At 38.9% G+C, this 13,650-nt stretch overlaps 1 protein-coding gene across 12 annotated transcripts in view; it reads right to left on the bottom strand.

Annotated features, from left to right (window-relative positions):
- Positions 1–13,650, bottom strand: part of UNC5C (unc-5 netrin receptor C) — a 381,478-nt gene that overhangs the window by 99,828 nt on the left and 268,000 nt on the right. For all 12 annotated transcript variants that reach the window (XM_077142813.1, XM_077142815.1, XM_077142826.1 and 9 more), the window contains one exon: positions 9,652–9,755. In XM_077142813.1, the coding sequence (XP_076998928.1) occupies positions 9,652–9,755 (104 nt within the window). The remainder of the gene's footprint in view (positions 1–9,651; positions 9,756–13,650) is intronic.

Below are 13,650 nucleotides of genomic sequence, written 5' to 3'. Positions count from 1 at the left end.
ACTCAAGTTCTTTCTGAAACTCTGCTGAATACAGAACTCAGATGCAAATACAATAACAACAGGAACAAAACCACTTTTTCTATTATTCAGAAGACTCTAGAGTTTGAATCCATGGAAATATAGAAGAAGAAATGAACAAATTCTAATTCGGTGATGATTTACAACAATTGAACACCATCAACAGGATTCTATAGGCCGAAGTCAGGGATTTTTTTCAGTGTCATGTTGTATCTCAGTGAAACTGAGTGAAACTGAATTCTTTACAGAGATTTTAAAATACTTTTACTTAAGAACTTATTTCTGTGGTTCAGGGTAAATAACATAGCTACATTTCACTAATTGGAAAATGTGTTTATTTTTAAAGAGAGACTACCGTTAATGATTCGATCATGTTCCCCAAAAGATACGTTGAAGTTCTAATCCTCAATAACTCAGAATGATTCTCTTATTTGGAAATGCTCTTATTTGGAAATAGGGTATTTGCAGATGGAGTTAGGCAAATTAAAATGAGGTTGGGTGGCCTACGGTGGCTCACTGGCAGAGTTCTCGCCTGCCATAAGGTTACTCTGGAGTGCTGTGTTTTAAGGGTGAACCATTAATCCAATATGACTGATGCCATTATAGTAAGTGGAAATTTGGACCCAGACGGAGAGGAGGGGGAAAATGACATGTGACAACAGAGAAAGAAAACACCATGGATTGCTGGCAAAACACCAGAAGCCAGAAAAGGCATGAGACAGATTCTTCCCTATGGACTTCAAAGGAAGCAGGACCCTGCCAACACCTTGATTTCAGACTTCTAGCTCCCAAAACTGTGAGACAAGAAATTTCTGCTGTTTTAAGCCATCCCTTATATGGTACTTTGTTACGGCAGCCCTAGGAAACTGGCAACCACTTTGCAGATTGCCCTCAGAAAGAGTTGAATGTTGGTCAGGACTATGCTAGCAATGAGAGGTGCTCAGCCCTCCAAATAGTTATTGGCACCCTTCGTCCTTTTGATATATGAACTTGTTAACTCCATGATTGGTTAAGGAGTTATCTAATCATATATGCCAATAATAAAGAGCAAAGCACCTTGCAGTGTTCCTTTCCTAGTCTACACTTCTGTGCAAGACAGATGTGTTGTGTCTAATTATTCACTGATTGGTATCGGGAGAAACATTAACATAATTGGCACATTTGTTCTAATTAACGGAGGGAAACTGCCACATGCCACCCAACATGAAAAGTGAGTCCAGCAACCATTAGCAAGAAAAACCCACATCTATCAGAAGGGTTGCTTTGTTAAACTCAAATTGGAGTCCACCAAGTCAGAGCACTGGAGTTGAAAGTGACAAAATACTTGAGAAGAGTATACACACACACCTAAGAGAATGGAGATTAAGCTCAGAATCATTGTATGGAGGTACATTAATCAAATAAATGGGCAAAGCAATTATGGAGCAATTATCAGATGCATACTCAGCCAAGCCAAGCTTGTAGGAGAAGCATTAGCTAAAAACTGAGAGTCTTTGCCAAGTTTTACTGATTGGTTTAGAATAGACAAGCTTGAAGCTTTATGTGTATGTGTTCTTTGCTTTAACCTTGCCCTTTAGACCAGCGGTTCTCTAACTGCACAGATTTTATAAACACCTGGGGAGATTTTAACAATCTTGATAGCCAGACTGTGTACATCGTATTTACAAAATCAGTATCTCTAGGGTGAGACAGATATAAGCATCAGCAATTTCTAATGATTCCCAGGCAATTCCAATGTGCAGCTAAGTTTGAGAACCAGTGCTGTAGATATGAGAAGCTTTAAAATGAAGGTTCTGATGCATTCATCTATGCTGGGACCTCACATTATGCATCTCTAAGAAATGCTCAGGTGATATTGTGATGGTCTGTGGACTTCACCTTGTATAGTAAGACTTTGACCACTCTAAAAGATGTCTATAGCTAAAAAACTTTCTGTAGACTTCTGCCGGGTAGTTTCAAGTTAGAATTCAAATGAGCAGTCTTTATACAAGCTATGACAAGAAAGTGTCATAAAGCATAAGGAACAAAGAGGCCATTTGTCAAAAAAAAAATAAGTGTGCAGAGAGAAAAGGAGCTCCTTGAGCTATTGTGGAGATAGTATTATACCAGATAGTCTTTCTTATCAAGAATCAATAGCCACTTAGTGTTTGTAGCTATTTGGTTCTCAAATTTTCAATAAAATAAGATGCCATTCACTTTGAGGTTGATCACTGTGCGATATACTTTGCACCTCTCAGTCGGTTTGTGAAAGTATGTGTATTTTTATGCCTAAAAAATGTTAGTCTACAAACAAATTGAAATGATATCTTTGGACAACTGTGAAAAATAGCCAAAGGAATAAAAGAAAAGAAAGAAAAAAGCAAGTGGAAACTGTAGTGACATTTTGTGCATTGATTGTAACTTCTGCCTCTGTTGCCAAGAAAGAGAATTTGTTTTCTTGCTGGGGAAAACACTCCCTTAATTGCACATATGTCTGTCTCATTGCTTTTGAGACTGAATCTATGTTGGCCATATTGTGGAAGCTAACTTGTCTTCAAATCTGGAAACTTCCATTTTGAAAATCTAAGTTCTACCATGAGGAAATAAAAGCATGCTGACAAATGAATTGAGAACAACAAACTAAAACCCAAAGTAGATCGACTATATATAATAACACCTTCCAGGGAAGAAAAACGACACTCAAGTGTTTTTAAGGGCTAAATTGTTCAAGACAAAGAGCCAAAAATTACCTAGTCCCTCTGTAGATCCTATTCAGCCTTTACTATAAACTTGCCTTTCAGGTTAAGCAACTCATTAGTATTTATTCTTATTTACCAATCAAAAGTGTTCAGAATCATTGCTAAGTCTTATCATCTTTAGAAAATAGGCTTTTTTGCTCTGCTTGAGTGCCATTTTTCATCGGCAATGAGTTTAAGATAAATATTGCCTGCCAGGATATGGACAGACACTGAAAGAAATTCCAAGGCAAAAGAACTTATAGAAAACAAATAAGATAAACTTTTTTTGTCTCAAGAAATAAAGGCAGTTGTACCTTTATTGCGCTGTGATTATGGACACAGGCTAGGTTATTCCCTGTCTCTGAAGCTCCACTGAGTTGCTGTTGTGCTTACATATAGCTGAGATCTACTGACACTGATTTTGGGCCTTTTAAAAAAAACTCTAGTCAGTCTACTGAGCTTTAGTATGGACAATTTCACTGTTTCCTGAAAAGACCAAATGTTTTCTGGATTTTCTTCATTCAATAAAGTCAAATTTAAATGCCATATTGAGTTTTTCTTCCCCCACAGGAATTAAAATACTTCCTTTATCTCTCCATTTTTCTCCGTCTCTACTAATTCCACGGTGGGACAAGCAATCATTTTCTCTTGCTTGGGTTACTGCAAGATCCTCCTAAATGGTCTGTCTGCTTACATCCTTGTATTTCTCAATTCTATGTTCCATTCAGCAGCCAGATTGATCTTTTAAAGACATATATCAGGTCATGATGATTCCTTACTTAAAATCTCCAGTGGCTTTTCATGCATTTAGAGAAAATTCTAAGCCCCTTTTATGTACAAGGGCTAGATCTGGTCCTTTCCCATCTCTGTGACTCAAAGTCTTCTGCTCTCCTCACTGCCCACGTGTCTCAGAGGCACAGGCCTCCTTTTGAATCCTGCATCCACATCGAGCTCCTTCTGAGGGCACTTGCCTTTGCTGCTCCCACTGCCTGGAGCTTTCTGCCCCAGATCTTTTCAAGACTGAGTCCTTTCTGTCATTCCAATTTCAGCTCAGTTATCATCTCCCCAGATAGATTTTCTTTTGAATTTAAATTTCTCCCAACACCCAACAATCACCAGCTTCTTTTATATGAGTTTACTTCCTTTAACTTGTAATTGTCTGAAAATATCTTGTTCATTTATTTATATTCTGTTTATTGTGTTTTTCTCTTCTAGGGACTTTGACTGACTTGTATCTCCTGCAACTAGAGCAGTATCTGGCACACAATGGGTACACAATAAATATTTCTTGAATGAATGAATTAACGATTAAAAACCCAGCATTTTGTAACATAGGCTCAAGGAATCATTAAACTACTATGTTTTTGCAGAAATCAAACAACAAGTTTATTATAAGTCAGGTAAGTTCTATTATTTCTTATTTGTTGTCCTTATTCATGTTGTTTAAATTATTATTTTTCATCTGGTTTACATGGTAATCTGGACTTGTGGTCATCTCTCAGTTCAATTAGAGGCAGATATTGTCGGAGAAAATATATGGACCGGCCATAATAAGGAGGTGACATTGGCAAATGTTGATTACACCAATGCAAAGTTTGCAAGCTGAAGAATAGACAGGGGACCCAATGCTTTTGAAAATCTGTTTGCAAGGCTGATAATCACATCATAATCGAAAACCCCTTCTTGTTCCTACATGCATGTAAGTAGAAAATTCTAACAGATACTACTGGGCACCGAAAGTAATATCTCCTCCAAATTAGTATTCATGCCTAAATCTTTCTTTTCCTAACCTCTTTTGCCTGTAAAGAACATGAAGAACAACTTGGGAGTCAGTGCATCTGCATGGAAATGCATCAACACGAAGTTCCAATTATGAGGGAGTGGCAATGAAACATAAATGGCTCTCATGAAACAAAGCATTCAGTAGCCATATTAATAATCAATTAGACAGAGAGCCACCTGATGCTGCACATTTGGAGGAGTCTCCAGCTGCCAGCAGCTTTTTGCCCTGGCAGTATCAGCTTTAAAAATCTGTTCCCTGTTTATCATGTCTTAACTCAGCAAAATCTATTCTTTTGCACTCCACCTCACATTTTCCCACTTGCTAATTAGAGATGCAAATGTTGATAAATAGTATGGTGGCTTTTAAGCTCAACTGGGTCAATAAGTTGTAGCTTGTGTCCTGTTCCTCCAATTAAACTCCTATGAGAAATAGCTCAATTATAATTAGAGAACCAATTATCCCCTTGTTAAAGGTGAAACAAATCACAGGTTTTAGTGAAAATTTCAGTTTTGCTCCTTCTGCCATGCCCACAAATCTTGTATCCACTGATGTTTTGATCCTAGTACTCTCCAAAAGAGATAATTTGATGAAATAAAACAGTGTGTATCTGGCTTACTATGTGACAGCAACATTTTCTAAGCAGAAACTAAAATGAGCAAAGAGGGATCCAGTTCATAGAGTGCTGCTATTATGCCACCAGAGCAGCCTAGCAATACGTTGCATGGGTGTGTTAATTATTTTTGCTTCTGTAGAGAGACAGGGGAGATTTGTCTATTAGACAAAGAGAGGTAAATATCTCACCAGAAGTGGAAAAAATATTACATTTTTGGCTTGATCCTAGCAAAAATGTTGTAAAAACTTCGGAGCAATACCATTTCAGGGCATTTCAAGGATGTTTTCCTTTCCTTCATCTAGTCTACTCCCTGACTGCAACATTATAATTACTAACATCTCCTATAGTCCCTGAACTAATGTAACTGCCAATGGCCTTTTATTCTTAGTCCTATTGGTTTGGAATGCTGTTCTCAGGGTTGAGACTATGAGTTTTCTCCCCATACTGAATTCTCTAAATACAGCTGCATCTTCACGAATGCAGCATCCTTTTTTCTAGAAGGTTCCATTTTCTATTTTTTGACATGCAGCCTCTGTGTCATATTCAACAGGGCCTCATCTTTTCATTGAGTCAACTATGCTTAGAGGATCTATTAAGTGATTTACAACTTGCTGATGTTAGAGACAAAAGAGAAGCAAAAACTCCTTTTTGCTTCTTATTTGAATGCAATCTAGTCAGACAAGCAAAAGAACAAAACACACAAATTTCAAAACAAGTAATAGAGTCATACAAAATCATAGTACATAAGGGGTGACATTCAGCTAGTCACATGGATTCATCCATACCAGGTATTAAATTCTGAAAGAGTTCTCTATCTGCTGCTCAATCATTGAGTGTCCCCTCCCCCTCCATGTTTTGCTGGCTCCCTCATGGATCTCTGGGTCTCCCCATGATTCTATGGCTCAATGATTTAAACTTGGCCCTCAAGCTTCTGTTTCTGGGCTAGACAAGTCATACAGTCATTGTTTCTTTTGGTTAGCATCCCCAGAGATCAAGAAAAGGCTTGGGAGACCAGAGAGGGGTATAGCTGAACCTAGAGCTCTGAAATTCTTCTGCCTCGTCCCTGGGGTCTCCACAACATAGTTTTTCTCAACTGGTGACTATTGAGGGGAGCTACTAAGTCTAACCTGTCACCACTTGGGGAGATGAATTATAAGGGATCTTGGCTCAGCCTTTTCTCTTCTGATAATTTCTTTATCACTCTCTTTTCCTTGTATTCTGAAAAGCAGATCCACCAATAGTACGCTCAACCAAAATTCCCTCTGGGTTGGTGCAGTGTTATGGGACTACAAAGACTAACTGAATAACAGTGACTTTAAAAATCAGAGTTTAAGGGGAACAGCACATCATGGCTTGCTGCAGATATTTACACTCATAGGTTATCTGATAGCTTTGTCAAAAGGACATTTCCTCTGTTTAAAGCACACAATTTATTTGTAGCATGTATGGATTCCAATCAAAGCAACAGGCTGAGAATATAGGAGGGAATCGCGGGGATTCTTGAGAGTGCAGAAGTTTCACTTTCTATACCCCACTGTGATGAGCAGCACATATTTTGTGGCAAGGTGGTCAGTGGCTCCCTCCTTTGCATTCAAACGATTGAATCCAGCCTTCTCTGAATTAATAAGATATAATATAATAGTAATACTAATAATAGTCAATGTTTCTTCAGTGCTTCCAACATGTCCTAAATGGTTTTCCTATCATTTAAACGTTGCAGCCATGTTCCGGGTATGGATTATGATTGACTCTGTTTTAGAATTCAGGGAACTTAGGCACGGAATTTAAATACCTTGCACAAACCCAAAGAGTTAGAAAATGGTGAAGCTTAGATTCAAGCCTGGGGTTCTATAAGAAAACTGTTACTGTATAGAGAAGACTAAAACCAAAATAGAAGAGAAAATTAAATAGTATCACCACTGAAATGTCTACACCACGATTTGCACTAAGGTGATGCTGTCATAACTTAAGGTTAGATTTATTTAGAAACTTACTGACTTGAATTGGAGGAAGAAACTTACTGCCTCTTGATATTCTGCAAATAATATCTGACCACTTCCTCATATGCTTATACAACCAACATCAATTAAATCGATCAGCCATGGGTTCACTGAGCATTTATTAACTGAATTTCCCAAGATCAGTTGCAATGGGATACAAAAGAAACACAGATTCCTGTCAGTATGGCATAATATCTCATTCTATTTCTCATAAAACACAAGACTCTATCTGCTCATTTCCCTTTGAGATCAATATTTCAATTTATGCTACTTTGATGCTTCAAGATTCTTCAAACAAATAAATGAAATATTAATTAATGAATATTTTTACATTAAAATAATGATGCAATTCTTCAACTCAACAACTTACCTTTCATCTCTCTCTTTTAAAATCTATCTGCCCCTCTTGAGCAAATGGCAGTTGTAATGTGTCACGTTAAGATATTCATTACTTTCGTGGTCTTAGTGATTTTAATAGGATTGAAAAGAATCTACATAGGGGTTTATTAGCCTGGTCTCAAGCATGTGTGCTTGATCTCACTTCTGACTTCAAAAAAATGAAAAAAAGGAACATGCATTAAATATAGTTCTTTGAATGTCAAATGGGTACATGATTTTTGAGCTTGCCAAGTGTTAATTGGCCTCTTCCCCAGTGATGATACAAATAAGACTCACAGCCAATTAGCTTAGAGTCATGAATCTTTACTCTTTGACAAAGTGCACCGCTTTGTTGAGGAGCCTGAAGATATGAAGTATTTATTAGGACCCCCTCACTGAAAGTCTTTGCAGGGGATTCAGTTAGCTTTGAGTATGGATCCTCATGTTACTCATGATATATATTGGTCTCTAATGTAGTTTAATGGAGCAGGTTTGCATTAGAATTTTAGAAATGCAATTAAGGAGACAGATGCAACTATTTTAATAACTGAAATGAAATATCGATATAGAGCACTGTCTTCTTTCTAATACACTAAACCATCCTGACTTGTTGAGGTTTTGGTGGTGGTAGGTGAAAACAGCTACAGCCATGCAACGTTTACAAAGTCCTTTGACAGCATATCATGCTGGTATCATAACTAGATATCGTAACTAGCAGGATAAAGGGCTGGGAAGCCATGGGATGCCAGTTACAAGGCAAAAATAGCTCTCTTCTTTCAAAGTTATAAAGAAAATCTCATTAAGACTGTGACCCTGAATCTTTGCATTAACACTTCAAGATATGAATATTTGTGACAGACAAAAAGGAGTAGTTTGGTAAGGGCTCTGACTAAATGTCTAACTAATTTACTATTACCACTATTCTTATTTTTAATTTGGAAAGAGAAATCAGATGTTTGATTCAGCTGTCATGGGACCAGCTAACTGAGCTGACTACTGTCTTTACTGCAATCTGGAAAGATTGAGAAATCAAGTAGTAAGTGTATTGTTAATTATTTGTCTTTTTTCACAATGTTGCAACTCTCAAGTATTATTGAACAATTTCATAGATGGGCAAAATGCAGGGCTTAAATTTCTAAAAAAAGATTTTGACTGATACACAGGTCCAAATTGCAAAATTAAAAATGCCTCTTTCCACATATCCAAAAAACAGCTAACATTTCAAATGATTCAGTGTAGTTTGGAGAGGAACAAGAAAGCATCAACAAATTGGCAACTATGTAACTTGTCAAATTAAATTATTTTTGGGTTTATAGATTGCAGGATGAGCTAGGGTAATAATATTTGATTCAAATTAGGATGTCTCCTGGAATTATCGGTTAAGAACTGAATGACACAATATGAGATGATTTTCTTCAACACTGTGCTATAAGATGATGGCAAATGTCTCAAGGACATCATGACACTCTTGTGGGTTGTGTAGGCTTAACTTCCAGCAACAAGACATTTTTGGGTATTGCTTGGTATTAAGGACAAGTCATAATGTGAATCCAATTCATAATATTTATAGGCAGTCATTCAATAGGCTTTGTTTTAGCAGAAACAAAAGATGAAAATGAGAGCTTGCTGGAAAACTTATGGGATAAATCTGATTTGATACTTATTCACTTTCAAACATGTTTCTTTCACAGTATGTGACTATGGCTTCCAGGAATGTCGATGGTGACATCGGGGGACAGGAGGTATATATGTGGGATGCAAATGTTCACACACACACTCTTCACACACTCAAATTATTTTGCATATTAAGAACAACAATAAAATCGATGGGCTGTTAAGTCACACCATCTTTCTTTACAATAGGTGCCAGATAAAATAAAGCAGTTTTCTTATTTCTTGAAAGAGAATGACAAAATTCAACCAAATTGCCTGTGGCTGTGTCCAGTGGGGCATTCTAATTGACTCTCAAGTCATTAATCAGTTCCCAATCAATATATTTTGCCAGCAGCCAGGCAGTTAGGACTCCATTACTACCCATTCATCATGCCATACCCTAATTCACTGCACCATTAGCCACGGATTAGGCCTCTGTCAGATTAACTAAGTGCCAACTGCTGAATACAAAAAATCGCAGTTACGTACCTCAGCTACTGGAATCCCTTCAGGTGGCCGGCACTGGAGTAGGACTTCCTGTTCCAAAGACACCTCCTTTCCCAGGGGCTCCTGCTCGAATGTCTTCCGTAGATCTGGAAAGCACAGGTCACAAAGCGCATGTCAAAAATAAGTTAACATTTATTCATTTACAGAAAGAGCAACAAAAATTTCTGGGTGCAGCACTTCTATATGTGTTTGTTATTTGAAACCCCATGCTATTAATATTGTACTGCAATGGGGTGATTATATTCTATGCGTCGGAAATCATGAAATTCGGAGGCTGTGACTTGTACCTACTTTAAACTTCAATGGAATTCCTTGGAGATTCTCATTTTAAGCATCAGTGAGAGAAGGGCTGTGGGAAGATGGCAGAGTAGGAAGCCCCAGGAATTAGTCCCTCCACTAAAACAACTATAAGCCTGGCAGGAACAGTCTGACTCAACTATGTTAAAACTTCAGAGTCTGATGGAATATTCTACAACCTCCAAGGAGGAGCAGGAACAAGAGGCTGATAAATTGTCATAAATACTGGGGAGATTACCTCATGGCAGGCAGGAGGGGACACTGGAGCTTGGGGCTGTGATAAGCGCCAGGCCCGTGTGATCTGCTCATCTACCTCTGCCTTTGATTAGCTACCTCCTATGGGGCCCCCTCTGAGTGCGGACAGTGTTTCAACCCTCCTCCAGCAGAGGTAGCAGAGGCACGTTAAGGAGAGCGACCTTCCTCAAAATTACGGAAAGCAGTTAAAAGACTGCATTCAACCAGTAGGTGCTGAAGCAAGAAAACACAGCTTCAAAAGTCCTGGCACTCTCCTGGCTCCCCCGCTGGCCCCTCCTCACTCCCTTCCCAACGCAGGGAGGGCATATACTGTAGATGGTCCATCTGCCCTACAATCCCACAGGTGTGGGCCTTATTGGCAGAATAAATGGTTTGTGAAAGGTTCCACCAAAAGGTGATATGAAGGCCTAGCAGCAGGGAAATAAAAGGCTCTATCAGGCTTTAACGCGCTTGAAGGCAACGCAGCTGTGGGCTGCTGCACCGCCACCCCGGCAGGACCGAAGCAGGTGCTGCGAGTACAGATGAAAGGACCAGCCGCCTTAGCGCCCATGCGGGGAAATAGTAATCACTTGTTGTCACCTGTGCCTCAGGGCAGACAAAATGGGGGAAACAGGTCAATTGGCCTCAATGCTGACCTGTGCAGCTGTGTTGGTTAGAAATCATCAGTCCCTGCGGAATAGGAGTTACCCCAAACATTGTAATAAGACCACAACTTATTTTAAAAAATGCTTGTTACAATTTTTATGACCAATCCAAGGTTTCCTATTGCTGTGGGATCTTTATGTGTGACTATGCAGATCCTTTTCATGCCCAAGCAACAACTCATGTAATGGTGGAGGACTCTCATGATTTGCAGGGGGAAAATACCTGATATTTAAAACCTCCCCATAATTTTCCTCTGCCTAGTCCTTGTTGTCAACCAATAGAACGCTAGCATGTACTTTGTTAGATCAGCAGGAATTACTCCTTATTGTTCCTCATAAACATCCTTCATTTCACCCATAGCACCCTAGCAAACACTTTTCTACAGTGGGCTTCGGTGGTAACACATGTCCACAATTGAACCCAGTGTTGGGTTTGCATGGACTCCCCATTTCAGGTGCTACTGACCTTCCTTGGACTGTGATCCCTGAAAACTGGACTGCTTGTAACACTCTGCTGGCCTGGCGGAATTCAACGCATGGGAAAATCTGTAAAAGTATTTTCTCATTTACAGGATGTTGTAAGTGGGGTCAGCCCTATGTACCTGCTACCTTTTTTAACACTTTTTTTTAAAAACTTTTTTTATTGTGTAATATATGTACAAAGCAAAGAAAGAAAAAAGCAATAATTTTCAAAGCACTCTCCAACAAGTAATTACAGAACAGATCCCAGAGTCTGTCATAGGTTACCATACCATCATCTCAGATTTTTCCTTCTAGATGCTCCAAAACACTAGAGGCTAGAAGGAACATTAATATAGTGATTCAGCAGCCATATTCATTTGTTAAATCCCATTTTCTCTATTGTACTTCCTGCTTCTCCTTTAATCTTTATCCCATTCTATAGGGATCTTTGGGGAATACCTGCTCTGACTTTTTTATCTTGGGAAGAGGTGTCCATACTGAAGGATAGGAGGACGCAATTAATTGATAAACCTGGAGAGTCTGGTCTCTCTGGGTTTCAGGTTTTATCTGACCTAGGAACTCTCTGAACTTATATGTTCCAAGAAGGCAAACCTGGTGCATGGCACCTTTATAGAGTCTCAGTTCCAACCCTATGTGTGCTTAAGAGTTAACAGGAGTGATGTTGATTGGGGTTTAGCAAACCAAGGCAATTAGCACTATTTAACTAGTGCTTGCATAAGAGCAGCCTCCAGAACAGCCTCTTGACTCTATATGAGCTCTCATGGCCACTGATATCTTATTTTATTACACTTCTTTTCCCCCTTTTGGTCAGGAAGGCATTGTCGATCCCATGATGCCAGGGCCAGATTCATCCCCAGAAGTCATGCCCCACTTTGTTGGGGAGATGTGTACCCCTAACTGTCATGTTCCATGTAGGAGGGAGGGTAATGATTTTCCTTGCAGAGTTGGGCTTATATATATAGAGAGAGGCCACATTTGCACAACCAAAAGGCTTCCTGGAAGCAACCCTTAGGGCTCATTATGAGTAGTTTTAACTTCTCCCATACAGAAATAATGAAACATAAGAGTAAACCCCCAAATCCAGAGTTTGGCCTATTTTCTTGGGAGTCCCCAGTGGTTGGACTGGGTTTCCCAGATGCGAGAGTTTAATAGTTCCATATCTATATATATTTCTACATCTACATTTACATCTACATCTATATCTATATCAACGTTTCCCTTTCAGATTCTTAAAGGATTCTACCAATACTTTTTTTTCCCACAATTACATGGTTACATTGTAAAAGCCATATCAGTATAAAAAGCTATATTGTTATACAATTGTCTTCAAGAATTAAGGCTATTGGAACACAGCTCAACAGTTTTAGGTACGTCCCTCTAGCCACTCCAAAACATCATAAACTATAAAGAGATACCTATATAATGCATAAGAATAACCTCCAGGATAACCTCTCAACTCTGTTTGAAATCTCTCAGCCACTGAAACTTTATATTGTCTCATTTTTCTCTTCCCCTTTTTGGTCAAGAAGATTTTCTCAATCCCACGATGGCTCATCCCAAGATTTCTGTCCCACACCACCAGGGAAATTTACACCCCTGGAAGTCATGTCCCACGTAGGTGGGGGAAGACAGTGAGTTCATCTGCCAAGTTGGCTTAGAGAGAGAGGCCACGTCTGAATAACAAAAGAGGTTCTCTGAAGGGATTCTTAGACATAATTTTAAGGAGGCTCAGCCTATCCTTTGCAGGAATAAGTTTCATAGGGGTGAACCCTAAGATTGAGGGCTCAGTCTATTGATTTCATTGTTCCCACTGCTTAGAGAATATAAGAAGTTCTCCAAATCGGGAAACTGAATATTTTCTCCTTTCTCCCCAGTAGCCCAGGGGATTTTGCAAATACTTTTTTATTCTCTGCCCAAATTACTCTGAGATATCTCGGGGCATCACACTAACCTGGACAAACCAATAAAATCTCATGCCCTATTCAAGATTCCATGTATTTAATAGTGTTCAACTAAACTGACCATACAAGTTAAATTATCCACCAATACTTTTTAATAATCATGCTCACCATAGTCTAAGATATATCCTGGCGCTACATCAAGCCATAGGGAATTATAGGACCTTGTTCCTGTTCCAGACTCCAGCAGTCTGCATTGTCTAAATGAGCTAATTTAGACTACAAGTTATAGAAAATTTAGGTTCTAGATATAACAAATCTCTCTGCCTTTGATCCCATACAACAGCTGAAGGTCTAGAGTACATACACTATCAACTTTTACCCTGCATTCTAATTTACCTTAG

Source organism: Tamandua tetradactyla, chromosome 24 (genome assembly GCF_023851605.1).
Source record: "Tamandua tetradactyla isolate mTamTet1 chromosome 24, mTamTet1.pri, whole genome shotgun sequence".
Lineage (NCBI taxonomy): Eukaryota > Metazoa > Chordata > Mammalia > Pilosa > Myrmecophagidae > Tamandua > Tamandua tetradactyla.
Note: the sequence above shows the minus strand (reverse complement) of the source record. Positions and strands in the feature narration are given on the sequence as shown.